This window comes from Salvelinus alpinus, chromosome 1 (assembly GCF_045679555.1).
Source record: "Salvelinus alpinus chromosome 1, SLU_Salpinus.1, whole genome shotgun sequence".
Classification (NCBI taxonomy): domain Eukaryota; kingdom Metazoa; phylum Chordata; class Actinopteri; order Salmoniformes; family Salmonidae; genus Salvelinus; species Salvelinus alpinus.
Window position 1 is genome coordinate 57149939 of NC_092086.1, and position 15906 is coordinate 57165844.

Here is a 15906-nt window from a genome sequence, read left to right on the forward strand (position 1 = left end):
CATCATACTGCACAACTAGTTAATACGCAAAAAAAAGTTACGAAAGAATAATAAGGAAGGAGAGAGTACACAAAATGATCCGAAATGGCAATCCAGCACTGCAGCGATGTACAGGTGGGTTGTAGTGTTTGAGTGGTAGTTCAATTTGGTTTTCTTGGGAGTTTCTATTTGAGTAGTGCGTTGTGTCATGATCACCACTATTGAGCTTATTCACTGTTGTGTACATTTTCAGGTCTTATGCTGTTTTGTTTTAACATGTACGGGAATGTTCAGTGACGTACGTGTGTGTGTGTGTTTAGCGGAGGGGTTTCTTCAGGGCCTCATCCACCTCCTCCTCAGGACACAGGGCGTGCCACTGGGCCACGGGACGTCTTGGATTGGCCAGCATGTCTGACCAATGGCGGAGGCCCACTCCAGAGGCGCCGAAGCCGATCCAAACCTTCCCGATGGCGTCGTTGCTGCCCAGCTTGTCGTAATCGTACACCGTGATCAACACTTGGACTTTCTGCGAGAGGAAAGGGAAGAGTGGAAAAAGCATCAAGTTAAAAAGCGTCAGGTGAAATCAAAATACCACCACACGTACAGTGTTGTTCAACACACAGGAAAACCTGTTATAACGACCCCAAGATGTCTTCCTTACGGGACGTTTGCATACCTGTATTTGGCCAAAGGGGATCTCGAAGCTGAAGCTTTCGTTGAAGTAAGGGTTCAGAGTGTTCTGTTTGACTGTCGTCTTCTTCTTCTTCAGCCGCTTGCCTTGGTGCTGCAGCACCACTTTAACGAAGGGATCTGGTAGGAGGAGGCACGTGGCAGAAAGGCATGTCAGTTAAAGGAAAACAGAGGTCAAACAGAGGGTGAGCCAGGATGAAGAACACTGAGGACACATGATTGTGCAGTAGAGTCATGTGTAGTGTCTGCAACTCTGTAATGCTGCCCAGTGGTTCATGTTGAATCACTTCAACAACATTTAGGCAACCAGATGTCATTAACAGGTCACAACTGGCTAATATTGGTTAGGCGAGTGTAATGTCGCAGCATGGCTAGTATTAACTAGTTGAGTGTAAAGCCACAGCATGGCTGGTATTGGTTAGGAGAGTGTAAGGACTAATAGAAGGTCACCTGACAAGCCTCCACAGTCCATCGCCTTCAGGTGCTTGGCCTCCATGATGTTGATGGTCAATTTACCGGCCGTGGGGACGTAGCGCAGAGAGATACAGATGTCCCCTAGCTTCTCTACCTGTGTGACCAGACAAACACACACAGGCACAAAGACAGAAATATGTATTAAAACAAACAGTTCGATACAGTTTGATATGCACAGACAGACAGACAGACACATACAGGTAGACGTAAAGAAAACATGCACCCAAAACCCAAACAGACTGTATACACCCTTCCTCACCTCCTCTTTCTCTCCTCCAACCAGATCCCTCCATTCGTGGAGTGGCTGAGCCAGGTCCACACTGTTCATGGAGATGGAGATCTGTCCAATCACGTCATGTTTACCAAAGCGATCAAAGTCAAAGACCTGCAGGACCAGAGTCTGACCGCCCAGCTCCTGGTAGGGGATCTGTGGAGGGACACACAGAACAGGGAGGAGACGGTCAGGACAGAGCGTTCTCGACTACAGAAACCTCAGTACTGTAAGCGCTTTTCTAAGGGTTATACATGTACACATGAATGAATACCACATCTCTCTATCGCCATCTGTTCTCCAGCACCACAGACTGACCTTGAAGATGAAGGTCTCGTTGAACACGGGGCAGAGGTTCTTGCGCTGGACTTTGGTCTCAAACTTCTTCTTCTTGTCTGGCAGCATGTATACCTTGACATAGGGGTCTGAGGTGCCGCCCATGTCCATGGCTGCCAGGTTTTCAGCCTGCAGGATGCCCACGATCAGCTGGAAGAGGGGGCAGAGAGGGGGAAAAGGTCAGAGGTAAGCAATGGCCGTCAAAATATTTTTAACAACGTCCGTAGGAACTGAACGCGGTGATGATTCAGGCGGATTTAGGCCGGGATTCAATCCATATAGGGCTATTGCGATAACATACCTGAGATTTGACCAAACTCAAACATAACACTTCAAAACAATGGCACAGCACTTCATCCCCAAAAATGATTTTGGAGTGCTTCTGCAGTACACATCTCATTTGTCACATATATGCAATGTTTACCGGGATTCAATTCAAGCTGCATAATAGCGCGGTGCACTTAAACTGACTTTTAAATGTAAGAGTGGTTTAGTGGATAGACAATGTCCCCTCTAAAGGCCACAGCTTAATGCTGAGCCGTTAAGAGGAAACGGTCACTGAAGACACAAATAAGAGGTCAGAGGTTAAAGCTGTGGTCAGAGAGCCTTTAGATGTGTCATTAGTCAGACACTTCACATCAATTAGGTCAAATGTCAGGGAGGACAAGACACACATGCACACAAACACACACACGGACACACACACACACACACCTGGTTGTCAGTGAAGTTGTAGTCCAGGGTGAACTCCAGTTTTCCGAAATTCTCTTTTTCCTCCTCCTCTCCTTCCTTACCCTCTCCTTCCTTAATGAGAGAGAACATCACATCAATCATTTATCACAGGTATCATTACACAGCCACTGCTTTAGTCTCTCCCTTCACACAGTTACTGACGCTACATCTGGAAATCACTTCAGATCATTTCAAAACCAGTTGCGAATGAGGTACTTGAACGCATTACACCACACACTATATTGCCCTCCCTCCCTCCGTCTCCTCTCACCTTGCCCTCCTCTCCTTCTCCGGCTCCCTCCTTCTTTCTTCTGCCTCGGCCTCCTTTCCTCTCGCGTACTTTCTTGGGCTTCTTGCCCTTGTTGATGCACTTCTTCCAGATACAGAAACCTAGACAGGCCACCAGAGCCAGCACCACCACCACTATGGCTCCTATTGCCCACATGGGCACTGGAGGATAGACAAACATAGGCCTTATGTAGCCTTATGACATCTATAATACAACATACATAACAACATACATATAACATACATAGAATACTTATGTAGCCTTTATGACATCTATTATACAACATACTGTACATAGGCCTTATGTAGGGTTATGACATATACAATGAGTGTACAAAACATTAAGGACACCTTCCTAATATTGAGTTGCACCCACCCCCTTTTGCCCTCAGAACAGCTTCAATACGTCGGGGCATGGACTCTACAAGGCGTCGACAGCATTCCACAGGGATGCTGGCCTATCTTGACTCCAATGCTTCCAACAGTTGTGTCAAATTGGCTGGATGTCCTTTGGGTGGTGGACCATTGTTGATACACACGGGAAACCGTTAAGTGTGGAAAAATCCAGCAGCATTGCAGGTCTTGACACAAACTGTTGCACCTGACACCTACTACAATAGCCTGTTCAAAGGCACTTAAATCTTTTGTCTTGCCCATTCACCCTCTGAATGGCACACCTACACAATCCATGTCTCAATTGTCTGAAGGCTTAAAAATAACTTGTTTAACTTGTCTCCTCCCCTTAATCTACACTGGTTGAAGTGGATTTAACAAGTTACATCAATAAGGCATCATGGCTTTTTTTCTCTCCAAACATTACAAACAACAGTCAGGGGAATACAGACTATACATTATATAAAGACTTTATAAAACAAACATTCTAATGGATCCTAGCTGTCATCCTGGATTCACCTGGTCTGTGTATGTCATGGAAAGTGTCCTTAATGTTTTGTACACATAGTGTATAACACAACATACATAGGCCTCGTGTGGCCTTAGGCTATGGAATAATAACATCTGACATGTTATTGTGAGGAGGGATGGAAAGGAGAGCACAGGCGATGGGAAAACAATATGAACTTACTTTTGAGTTTATGATCTGGGATAAGTGGAGGAAAAGCAGGGGATGGAATGAAAGAGAAGAAATGATGAGAGGACATTATGTGAAACAAAATTACAGAGAATTAGCAGTGTGTGTGTGTGTGTGTGTGTGTGTGTGTGTGTGTGTGTGTGTGTGTGTGTGTGTGTGTGTGTGTGTGTGTGTGTGTGTGTGTGTGTGTGTGTGTGTGTGTGTGTGTGTGTGTGTGTGTGTGTGTGCTCATTGTGTTCAGGGCTCACTTGGCATGTGGGTGAGTTCGTTGAAGAACTTGCTCTTCATGTTCTTGAACTGGTGATCAGAGTGGTGGGTGGAGGGAGGGGCGGGGCCTGGGGGCGGCTCTTCTCTCTCCTCAGCCGCCCGACGAGCCCGCGCTTGCACACTGGCCGATCGCATCGCAGCTCAACTAAACGGCAGAGGAGACAAAAGAGCAATCATTAAGAGCTGTGTAAGAAATATTTTAATATGCCATGAATTTTAAACATCCTGGTAGGTAAGTCGACTAGATAGGGTTAGGGTTGCAGCTTAACCAACTCAGTGGCCTTGTGGTTTGAGTGTCGGCCCGGTGACTGAACGTTCTTAAATGGTTCTTCCTCAGCTCTTAAGGTTCCTTGGAGAACTTATGCCCGTTAAAGAACCTTTGAGTTAAGTGTGGGGTCCTTGACCTGGCATCTACGGTTCTTCACAATTCTAAAAGGTTCTTGAAATGTGTGGAAGCCTGCAGATGTGTCCCATTCATAGGAAATTGGCCAGTGCTAACTGTTTATTTTCCAATGTAACATTTCTAGTGTTGATTCAAGAGTTAAATTAGCACTCATTGGTATAAAGGAACCTCAGTGTTGGTATTATTATCATATTCCCCAGCATGCTCTATTGCAGGTAAATCTTTGCATGAACATTGATTCATTAATTAATCTCATGCTACTCAAATATAAATAACATACATTTTCCTAAACTATTCCAATCTGTTACTTGGATTTACTTCGCCCGTTACTGAAATGATTGTTCCAGTTTAGATATGTTTAAGGTAGTCTCATATCTTAGTCTTCCCAACCGTGGCAGTCATTCTGAATGCAGGTTGAGGGTGATTTTTTCAATATATGTTGGATGTCCCTACTCTCACTTTGCCACAGGATTGAAAATGAATGAATGCAACAACCATGTCTCTGTCACCAGCAAACACAGTCATAGGTGGTACTGTAAAACTAAAATGAACTGGAAAGGCACCCTGGGAAATGTGCAAATAAGGCTTAAACCCTACAGCAGGGCTATTAAATTGCGGTCCTGGAGGGCCGAAACATTTCTGGTTTAGGATTTTTGTATGATTCTTCAAACAACCATCCCATTCATGGTTCTCTAGAGATCCTAAAATGGTTACCCTATGAAATTGCTCTCAATAACCTTATTTGGATTCAAATTGCACCTTTATTTTAGAGTGTATCCTGCTGAGTCATACCATTTTTCCCGAAACATGGTAAGTAAGAACCGAGTCAATGCACCTTCGCTTGACAGTCAGCTTTAAAGAGACAGATTGGTAGGTAAGGCCCTGTGATAGAATAGCGCCAACTTAACCAATTGCTTAATCAGCATTATTCTGTGAGTTTGGTGGACATAAGACAATAGATTGAGCTAATGTGTTCACTCAACAAAGTTTGCATAAGCTGAATGTATAAAAAATTGTTGAGTCAAAATACAAATTCATGTTTGTCTTCACTGTAAAAAAGCCAACTTAACTTAATCAGCATTGTTCTGTGAACTGGGTGGACTTCAGAAGGACAAGAAATGTAGCTAATGTGTGAACGTTTGTTCACTCTACAAACTTTTCTCGAAGTGAGCTGAATTTGAAAAAGCTTGGGTAAATTTACAAATCCATGTTTGCCTTCGGTAGGCAACACTGTATGTTGGGTCAGCTGTATGCCCAAAGTTTTGTGTACTCACAATCCTACTGCAGCTGGGTTGCCTCATAATTCTACGTTGTATCAACAAACTGCTCGAAGTGACCTGAATTTGAACAAGCTTGTTAGGTAAGACTACAAATGTACAGTATGTTTGCTCAAAACCACGGCCGTCGTTATATTTCCCAGCATGCTCTATTGCAGGTTGATTTTCAGAATTGTTTAAAAAAAAAAAATGTTGCATGTACATTAATTGGTTGATTACACAAACATAAATAAGATACATTTTCCAATCTAATTCAATCTGTTAGTAGTTGGACTTTTTGCACCTGTCACTGGGGTGGCTGTTCCAGTTTATCTGATTTTGGTAGTCTCAATAATCAATCTTCCTTACAGTCATTCTCAATGCAGGTTTGCTGGTGATTAAACATTCCAATTGTTGGATAACCTCACTCTGGATTTCATTAGGAATTACACATCACTTTGCAAGTCAGCATTGAGGTTTGAATCAACGTACAATTGTAAGGCAACCAGCTGCAACAGGATTGTGAGTTTGCTGAACAAAATGGCATTGACGTTGATTCAACGTACAATTGGAAGGCAACCATCTCTCGCTCTCGTGTTGTCCCTTCATTTAAAACAAAGCCTAAGGGATAAGGCTTTGCCTTGGCTCCCAATCTGTCTCCCTCTAGCTCTCTTTCTCTCTCTCTCCTACTTTGTGTGTGTATGTACTGACATGTCTGTGTAACTGATAGATACACACACACACACACACACACACACACACGTCTGGAATGTCTACATATTAATGGTTTTAAATGTATGTAGATTGTAAAGTATTTTTGTCTGTAATGTCTTTTTCATTGGCTTCAGCTAATGGAGATCCTAAATCAAATAAAATCTCCCTGTCTGTCTCTCTCTCCTTCTCTCTCTATGATTTTTTTGTCTGCTTTTCCCTTTCTAGCACCCATTATCCAGTTCATCAATATATCTCTCTCCATATGTCTATTTTTCCTCACACTCCCTCTCCCTTTACTTCCTATACACTCTCTCCCCCCCTCCGATACTAAACTTCCTACTCATCCCTCTATTCCTGACTCTTCTAAATCCCACTCTCCTCTTGAGACTTTCTTCCCCCATCATCACCCCCTGCCTCCCTCTCACTCCACCCCTTCCTCTCATCAGTGAATCTCTCTATCTACTCCCTCGCTCTCATCCCGTCTGTGTCCGGTATCCCCTCCCTCCTCACCCGCTGCCTCCCTCTCACCAACCCTTTCTCTATCTCTCTCTCTCCTCCCTTCCATATCCCCCTATGTCGTTCTCCCTCCCTTCCTCCTCTCCCTCCCTCCTTCCTATCTTGGTTCATAGTGTCCATCACTAATCCCCCTGACTCCATCACAGGCTGGCTGTTGACACACACACATGCATGCACAAGCACATACACACACACACACACACACACACACATACTAACATGCACACAAGACCAGCTCTGTTACATATGCATATGAATACCTCCCTGCAAGGCTGCATTATGCCACACACACACTCTGACCCTCCAACATCTGCTGTCCTCCTCTCACTGTGCACAGACACGTAACAAGATTAATTGCCAAAGGTAATCCCCAAATCCCAGAGCTTAACTAAATTAGGGACAGGTCAGTTCGCTCTCTGCTCCCGTTCCTGTCCTATTCCCTACTATCCCTTATCCACCCTAAGCCACTACCATTAACCCCCACAACATCACCTGCTGTCACACAGACAGATCCCACCTAGTTATCCAAACCAATAATCACATTTCCATGACAATATCTAATTTGGGGCTTGTCAAATCAACCCGTTAAATCCCAACAGGTAGAGTGAACGGCGCAGGATTAGTAAGCACAGCTATGTGATGGTGAGTGAGGGGAGGCAAACATAAGAGGTTATAGACTGCTGGCTAATAGGCTTGTGACTTCACCAGTCAAGATCACACACGTACGCGCACGCACGCTAACACACACACACACACACAAGCACACGCACAGTGCGGTGAGACGGAGGCTAGCTTGGTTGAGTAGCATAGGGTCGGCCGCCACTTCTCACTCACCGTGGTACGCTCCCTTAAGCTGGTCATGGTGGCTGAATGCAGGGATTAAGGGCAGGGCCTTGCTGATTAGATACTGGTTGACAGGTAGATCACTGTGTCAGTGGTTAGGGTTTTCATGCCTGACTGACCACTCTGTTGGAGGGTTCTTTTTTCGCTTCCGGTCTTGGCGAAAGTCACTGTTATTCCAAGGGTTTTATGGTCACATAATAGTATAAGCCTTTGGATTGGTTTGTGCTGGCCAAGGTCAGTGGAATAGGCCTAGCTAAACAGGCTCCTGGTTGATTCTATTGGGCCATTGGCAGTTCAAGTTATTCTGCAGTGAAGTCCAGATGAAATAATATCCTGAAGAATTTGTATGGATGAACTCATGTTGGAAAGTGCCTATCTAGATTCAGTTATACATTTGCAGTTCGCAAAGGTCAGGGATGCGAGGACTTTTTTTATATAACTAGGCAAGTCAGTTAAGAACAAATTCTTATTTACAATGACGGCCTACCCCGGCCAAACCCGGACGACGCTGGGCCAATTGTGAGACCCCCTATGGGACTCTCAATCACAGCTGGTTGTGATACAGCCAGGTGAACGGATCTCCGCATGTCTGGTTCCCACCGTTAAGCATGGAGGAGGAGGTGTGATGGTGACACTGTTGGTGATTTATTCAGAATTCAAGGTACACTAACCAGCATGGCTACCACAGCATTCTGCAGCGATACTCCATCCCATCTGGTTTGTGCTTAGTGGGACGATCATTTGTTTTTCAACAGGACAATGACCCAACACACCTCCAGGCTGTGTAAGGGCTATTTGACCAAGAAGGAGAGTGATGGAGTGTTGCATCAGATGACCTGGCCTCCACACTCACCTGACCTCAACCCGATTGAGATGGTTTGGGATGAGTTGGACCGCAGAGTGAAGGAAAAGCATATGCTCAGCATATGTGGGAACTCCTTCAAGTGTTGGAAAAGCATTCTAGGTGAAGCTGGTTGAGAGAATGCCAAGAGTGTGCAAAGCTGTCATCAAGGCAAAGGGTGGCTACTTTATTTTATTTGATGAAGAATTTTTTGGTTACTACATGAATCCATATGTGTTATTTCATAGTTTTGATGTCTTCACTATTATTCTACCATGTAGAAAATAGTACAAATAAAGAAAAACCCTTGAATGGGTAGGTGTGTCCAAACTTTTGACTGGTACTGTATAAAACCCTTGGAATAACAGAAAAATCGATCAAATAACAGAACAAAAATATAAACGCAACATGTAAAGTGTTGATCCCATGTTTCATGAGCTGAAATAAAATATCCCAGAAATGTTCCATATGCACAAAAAGCTTATTTCTCTCAAATTTTGTGCACAAATTTGTTTACATCCCTGTTAGAAGACATTTCTCCTTTGCAAAGATAATCCAACCATCTGTGGCATATCAAGAAGCTGATTAAACAGCATGATCATTACACAGGTGCAATAAAAGGCCACTCTAAAATGTGCAGTTTGTCACACAACATGATGCCACAGATGTCTCAAGCTTTGAGGGAGTGTGCAATTGGCACTGAATTGGAATTGAATGTTCATTTCTCTACCATAGGCCGCCACTAACGTCACTTTAGAGAATTTGGCAGTACGTCCAACCTGCCTCACAACCGCACACTCCATGGGTGGCGTCGTGAAAGGCGAATGGTTTTCTGACGTCAACGTTTTGAACAGAGTGCCCCATGGTAACAGTGGGTTTAATTGTATGGGCAGGCATAAGCTACAGACAATGAACACAATTGCATTTTGAATGCACGGAGATACCGTGATGAGATCCTGAGGCCCATTGTTGCGCCATCACCTCACGTTTCAGCATGATAATGCACGGCCCCATGTCGCAAGGATCTGTATACAATTCCTGGAAGCTGAAAATGTCCCAGTTCTTCCATGGCCTGTATACTCACCAGACATGACACCCATTGAGCATGTTTGGGATGCTCTGGATCGACGTGTACGACAGCTTGTTCCAGTTCTCGCCAATATCCAGCAACTTCGCACAGCTATTGAAGAGGAGTGGGGACAACATTCCACAGGCCACAATCAACAGCCTGATCAACTCTATGCGAAGGAAACGTGTCGCGCTGCATGAGGCAAATGTTGGTCACACCAGATACTGATCGGTGTTCTGATCCACGCCCCTAACTATTTTTAAGGTATCTGTGACCAAAATATGCATTTCTGTATTCCCGGTCATTTGAAATCCATAGACTAGGGCCTAATGAATTTATTTCAATTGACTGATTTCCTTACATGAACTTTAACTCAGTAAAATCTTTGAAGCTTTTGCATGTTGCGTTTATATTTTGGTTCTGTATATATACAATAGTTGTGCATTTCCTGTGATCAATACCTGTGACAGTTCCCTCCTTATTTGTCACAACATCAGTACTCCATCCCCAATCGATCCTAGCCTTAAAGACGTCCTCCATAGATTTTTTTTACTTTTGAAAAGTACACACACTATTGGTAAAAAAACATGTTTTGAGCAAAATAGTGTTTCTTAGACACAATTGAAAACTTCAAGGAGTAGGGCATTCAAGGTTTGATTTGGTTTGATGGGAAGTTGTGATGTCATCGTCCTCCCCTTTTGCTTGAGGAACAATAGAGGAGCAATAAAGAACAAAAGAGGAAAGCCCCGCATCCCCACCTTGTACCATGTCATGACTTACCTGAACCATCTATTGAGTTGTGCCTTTTGTTAAGTAAATTGTGTGGTAAATTAGCTGCAAAGGAGACTGGAGTAGGACTTCAAGTAAAGCAGGTGTTAAATGATTTGAAAAGGAGAAAAGATTACAGCTGAATCCAGGCCGGAACTTTCCAACATGACTTCATCAACCCAAATTCTTGAGTGTCCATCACAAAATGAGACCTTGATCATCTGAATTGTTTCTGACTTCCTCTGGAAAACATGCCATTTATCTGCCTTCTATGTTTAGATCCTGAACAACAAGAGTATGTAGGAAACAATCATGGCACACATCATCATCACACCTGTCTGTTTTGTGGGTTAGACAGAACAAGCTACTATTGTTTACACCCATCCAGCTGTCTTTAAAAAATATACATATTTTACCAGACAAGTCAGTTAAGAACAAATTCTTAGTTACAATGACAGCCTACTGAGGAACAGTGGGTTAACTTGAGGGGAAGAACGACAGATTTTGACCGTGTCAGCGCGGGGATTCGATCCAGCAACCTTTCGGTTATACTGGCCCAACGTCCCAACCACTAGGCTACCTTCCGCCCCAAAACTGTAGGGGGAGGGACTAGTTTTGGGATTGGTGATTTGGCTCATATTTCCATGGGAGCACAGACCAGACACAATGCAAAACAAGTAGGCGACCAGACACAATGCAAAACAAGTAGGTACAAACATGGGAACTGAGGACAGAGTAGCGCGCTAGCGGTGGTAAAGAGATGACAGGAGAGGTGAACAGCTGGCAGCGGGATTTTGAGCGGGTTCAAGGCTTAGCAGCTATGTGGTGCTTATGGCTGACTGTACGGCCCTCTCTATTGTGCGAGTCAGTAAAAAAAAGGAAGTTGACCATCTGAGACTGGAGTGCACTGTCTCATCTTCATCATCACCATTGTCATCATCATCAAGCCTGCCTCGTGCAATGCGCATGCGTGGTGCACACTGTAACCAACATCATAGAAGTACGTCTCCTCCAATTTGGTACTTTTGGCTCCACTAACAGATACAACTACAGGATTTAACGGCTTACCAAGCAAACATGGCACAAGACACAAATGTACCCGTCGAAAAATTATTTTAACCCAAAATAAGCTCCAACTTCGATATTTCATATGGGCTGGTTGTCACGCACGCAGGGAGCTTTGGAGGGGAGGGAGAGGGGTGGACATTAGACATATGCACACACAGAAAATCAGAGGTGAGGTAGCGACAGTAAAATAGTTGCTTTTCACCTAATGAAAGTAAACGGATAAAAATACATTATCAATCCAATTAAATAAGTGTCGCCAACTTTGGACCAGTGGAAACGGCTAAGCACCTTATGCGTAAAGGCGTGGATAGGCGATGGCTCAGAATATGGAATAGAATGTGAATGGCAGGCTACTCTCTCAAGTATTAATTCAAAGCAGGAATAGCGTATGTCAGACATACGTATGTCAAGAAATATGTTAATAAGATATGGCAAATATTGTGCCCATCAACCGGTAACACTGGACGTCCCATTCACCATAGGCGCTCTCGCTAGCAGATTTACCGAGCATAGCACAAGAGTTTGAATGACCTCTAGGCTGTCTAATTATACACTTTTAAAATGCAGTGTGGAGTAAAGGCTACCACGTGAACATACACCAACAGAACTCACCCGATTGCAATCCCCAATTTAAACCCAAACGTCTTCCTTTTGTTAACGATGAATTATGGACTCCGTGTTGACAGAACTGTTGCGCTGCCGCACCACCCCATCCCCCAGTCGCGTTCTCCCTCCCCCGTCCGTTAATCTTCCTTAATATCGCTGTGCCAACTACTTATCATCCACTTTATAAGCCATTGGTCACTCGCTCTCGAAACGCGTGTGAAACACCAAAACCCGACTTCACTCAAATTAATCTTTCCATCCCCATCTGTTTGGCTATTATTTCTCTTGTGCAATGCCTGGAAAAAACTATCCATTGCTGTGAAAGAGAAAACTACTTTGAAGGCCATTTGTCAGTCTGGGATTTTTTCCCCCTTGGTCTATTGTCATCCTGTGTTCTGGTTCATCTTCAGACTGTGGGAGGGGAGCCAGTGAATACCGTAAAGAGCCCAACTTATTGATACACAATTTCAAAGGATGTCTGCTATCATGTACATATTTAAATTTTATTATGCATATAACATACGTCTCCACAGACCACCATTTGATCTAGTAAATGTGGCTCTCATTTCACTCCGTTATGGCCCTAGAGTTGACGGTTGTTTTATCGGCCACGCATTAAGGCACCGTGACAAGATACGGTAATGGCGCCACTCTGTGTTCATCAGAGGTAGTGTCCTTTAAACCGCAAGTCAACCTTTCCCCATTTTATGACCCTCGAAGTCACTGTAGGCCTACAATTGTCCGTATTATCATTTAAAATATATATAAATAGATGTAGATGTAGACTTTGGGCAACCAGCATTTGAGTTAAACAAAGTAAATCCAGCTCAAAATGTTTCATTCTTCAGATTCAGTGCAGATTAAAAATGACCAGTTATACACTTAGTGAAGAGGACCCTTGTTTGGTATTGAGCTACTCAGTAAGCGCAAACACCAGAATAAACTGATACATGCATTACTCAAAAGCAACAACTTTTATGATCTTTTTACTTAATTGTTTCACAAGGTGCATTCCCTCCCTAATCTAGTACAGTGTTGTCAAACTGAAACAGCTGTGTTGCTCTGTACCAGTTCAACACTCGCCCTCCTTAAAGATGCAAAGGCAGCAGGATAGAGCAGAATAGCCAGGAGTCCTGGTCAGAGGCTGGAGGCCGTAGCCTGGGGATGGAAGTGGTTTAGCTCTGGCCTCCCAGGGTGTGCTTGTCAAACAGGTACTCTGCCATCTTGTTGTTGACAGCATCCATCTTGGTGAGGTTGGTGATGTGGTCTCCCAGCTTCTTAATGGCCTCCACCTGCTCGTTCAGGTAATGGGTCTCCAGGAAGTCACACAGCTAAAGAGGGAAAACACAGGTCAGACAAGAGAATGACTACAGACTATTGTAGATACAGTAACACACAAGAGCCTGGGGGTAATGGCAAAAGGGCAGCTAACTCAATGAGGTGTTGGCAGCTGTCCAGCTCCTGCATGAGCTGCATTGTGTGTATAGTGTGCATCCATGCATCTGTGGACTATTGTGTTTGTGTGAAGCAGCAGGTCACACAATCCTGTGTCATTAGTCATCAGAGCTACAACAACCTGATCATCTCCTGAGACAGTACCTGTCTTCTATGTGATACATACATGTGATGTGCGGTTCCTCATAACTTACATGGGGGTCAACCTTGTCAGAGGCAATCTTGTGCAGGTCCAGCAGGGCCTGGTTCACATTCTTCTCCAGCTGCAGAGCACACTGCATGGCCTCCAGCCCATTGCCCCACTCATCACGATCTGGCATAATCATACACTACTGTGTAGAGCAAGACAATTGTCCCCTTGGTAGCCAATTGCAGTCTCCTTACCATTGAAGTGTATGTATAAGAGGAAAACATCAACATGTTGATCATCAGGTCGATGGCAGTTTCGCAGCCGCTGTGGTAGTTCTGGCAGATCTGAGACTGCATCTTGGCAGATTTTTTATTTTTTATATCAAACTGAACGGAACAAAAAATAGAGTTTCTTAGACCATTTTACTATTACAGTTCGGGTACGTGTTAAGTTATGAATCCAGAATGTTCTATAATGCGGGACGAAGGCAGAGGAGTTCCGTTCAATCACTGTTGAAGCAAGAACTTCTAGATGCGTCTACCCACAGATGTGAATAGTGACGGGTCGTTCGCAAACGAGTCGGCTCTTGTAGGTAAACGTTGGGAGCCGGCTCTATTTAAAAAAAAAAAACAATAAAATAAAGATACGAATAATCAAAAGATTTAAATGAATAACTAATTCAAAGAATGAAAAAATATATACAATAATATAGGCCTAAATGCTCAAGCGCACACACATTCGTTCTGACTGTCTGCTCAGACTAACAGCCTCATCTGTTGTTCCTGTCCATCAGACACGCAGTGTCAACCAATGAACCAAAGATACGTGAGGGAGGACAGAGCCAACTCACTCACTGTCACACACTTAGCAGCCGAGGACAGAGAGGAAGGACAGCTGTGAAAACAACAGCTGGAAAATGAGTCGGAAGCATTAAAAAAGTTATACAGTAAATGCAAATGTTTAACGGCATTCTTTTTAATAACAAACCAATGCATTTTTAACTACATTGTGGTTAAGGTAGAGTATTATTTCATCTAATAATTGAATTAGAATTGTTTTAACACCAATCATAGTCAAACTATCACAAAACTGTTTGACTTGAAAAAATACAAAACATATATTTTTTAAAGAGCCGTTTGGGAGCCAAAAGAGCCGGAATGCCCATCACTAGTTGTGAAATGTAAGGAGTCTTGTTCGCTGCATTTATAGTTCCAAACGGAATGCGTCAGTGAAATCCACCCTCAGGAAATAGGCGGATCATTTGATGATCTCGCTCATACACATTGACCTGAAGAAATCAATGTTTGTTACAAAGTAACATTTTATTGGCAACATCTAAAACAGTATCAACCAAAAGCAGTGCTACAGTTTAAATACAGCTGTTATTGTTGCAAAATGTGTGTATTATATCCTTAGAAGAAAATAGTGCTAATTTGACAATTATTTCTGATAACAGGCTAATTGAGAAATAGCCTAGGTCTACATTTTATTTAGGCTATTAAAGGAATTGAACTTTACTCCTCTATGGTTGTGACGCAGTTCTGTAAACTGCAATAGCACATGTAGCTTAATTATTTACCTTTTTCAGAAGGCAGTCAAAAGAAAAACTGTTGGGTTTATCACACTTTTTCATATAAACTCAATTTGCAGTATGAGGTATGGGAATACAGTACGTGGACAGAGACAGATATGATGGCTTTTGTTGCATTTTATTTCACAATACACCTTTCGGTTTGAAATGACATATTGTAGTTGACAAGTGGCCTATCAAAGTTGCTCACATTAGCCTAAAAATAAAGCCTCCACAAAATCAGCAGCTACATACATCTAACCATACATAGGTTATTAAGCTAAAACTGTGAAGTGGAAAACTTTTTACAGCTAATGAAAGTCAAAGACTACAGTAATAAAGTAACCTTCCTAACAACTTCAGTTCACATGACCTGATCTTCCACAACTGTTGACAGGGTGCTTTCAGGGTGCTGGGATATTGCTCAATACATACATGTAGTTGAAACATCATTGGTATTCATAAGAACTAGGTCTTCTGGGGCAGTATGTATGAAGCGTCTCAGACTAAGATTGCTGAGTTAGGATCAGTTTTGCCTTT

The 15906-nt window shown here is 43.3% G+C and overlaps 1 protein-coding gene and 1 pseudogene across 1 annotated transcript; both read right to left on the reverse strand.

Annotated features, from left to right (window-relative positions):
• Positions 1–149: 149 nt before the first annotated feature.
• On the reverse strand, positions 150–12323 carry syt5a (synaptotagmin Va). The gene is made up of 9 exons (XM_071411461.1): positions 12218–12323; positions 4109–4272; positions 2754–2932; positions 2465–2554; positions 1733–1900; positions 1403–1570; positions 1120–1237; positions 656–789; positions 150–505 (listed from the first exon to the last, which is right to left on the reverse strand). Exons 2-9 carry the CDS (start codon positions 4260–4262, stop codon positions 296–298), a joined length of 1221 nt encoding a protein of 406 aa, XP_071267562.1. The 5' UTR covers positions 4263–4272; positions 12218–12323; the 3' UTR covers positions 150–295.
• Positions 12324–12695: 372 nt separating this feature from the next.
• Positions 12696–14335, reverse strand: LOC139542382 (ferritin, middle subunit-like; annotated as a pseudogene).
• Between the last annotated feature and the right edge of the window lie 1571 nt (positions 14336–15906).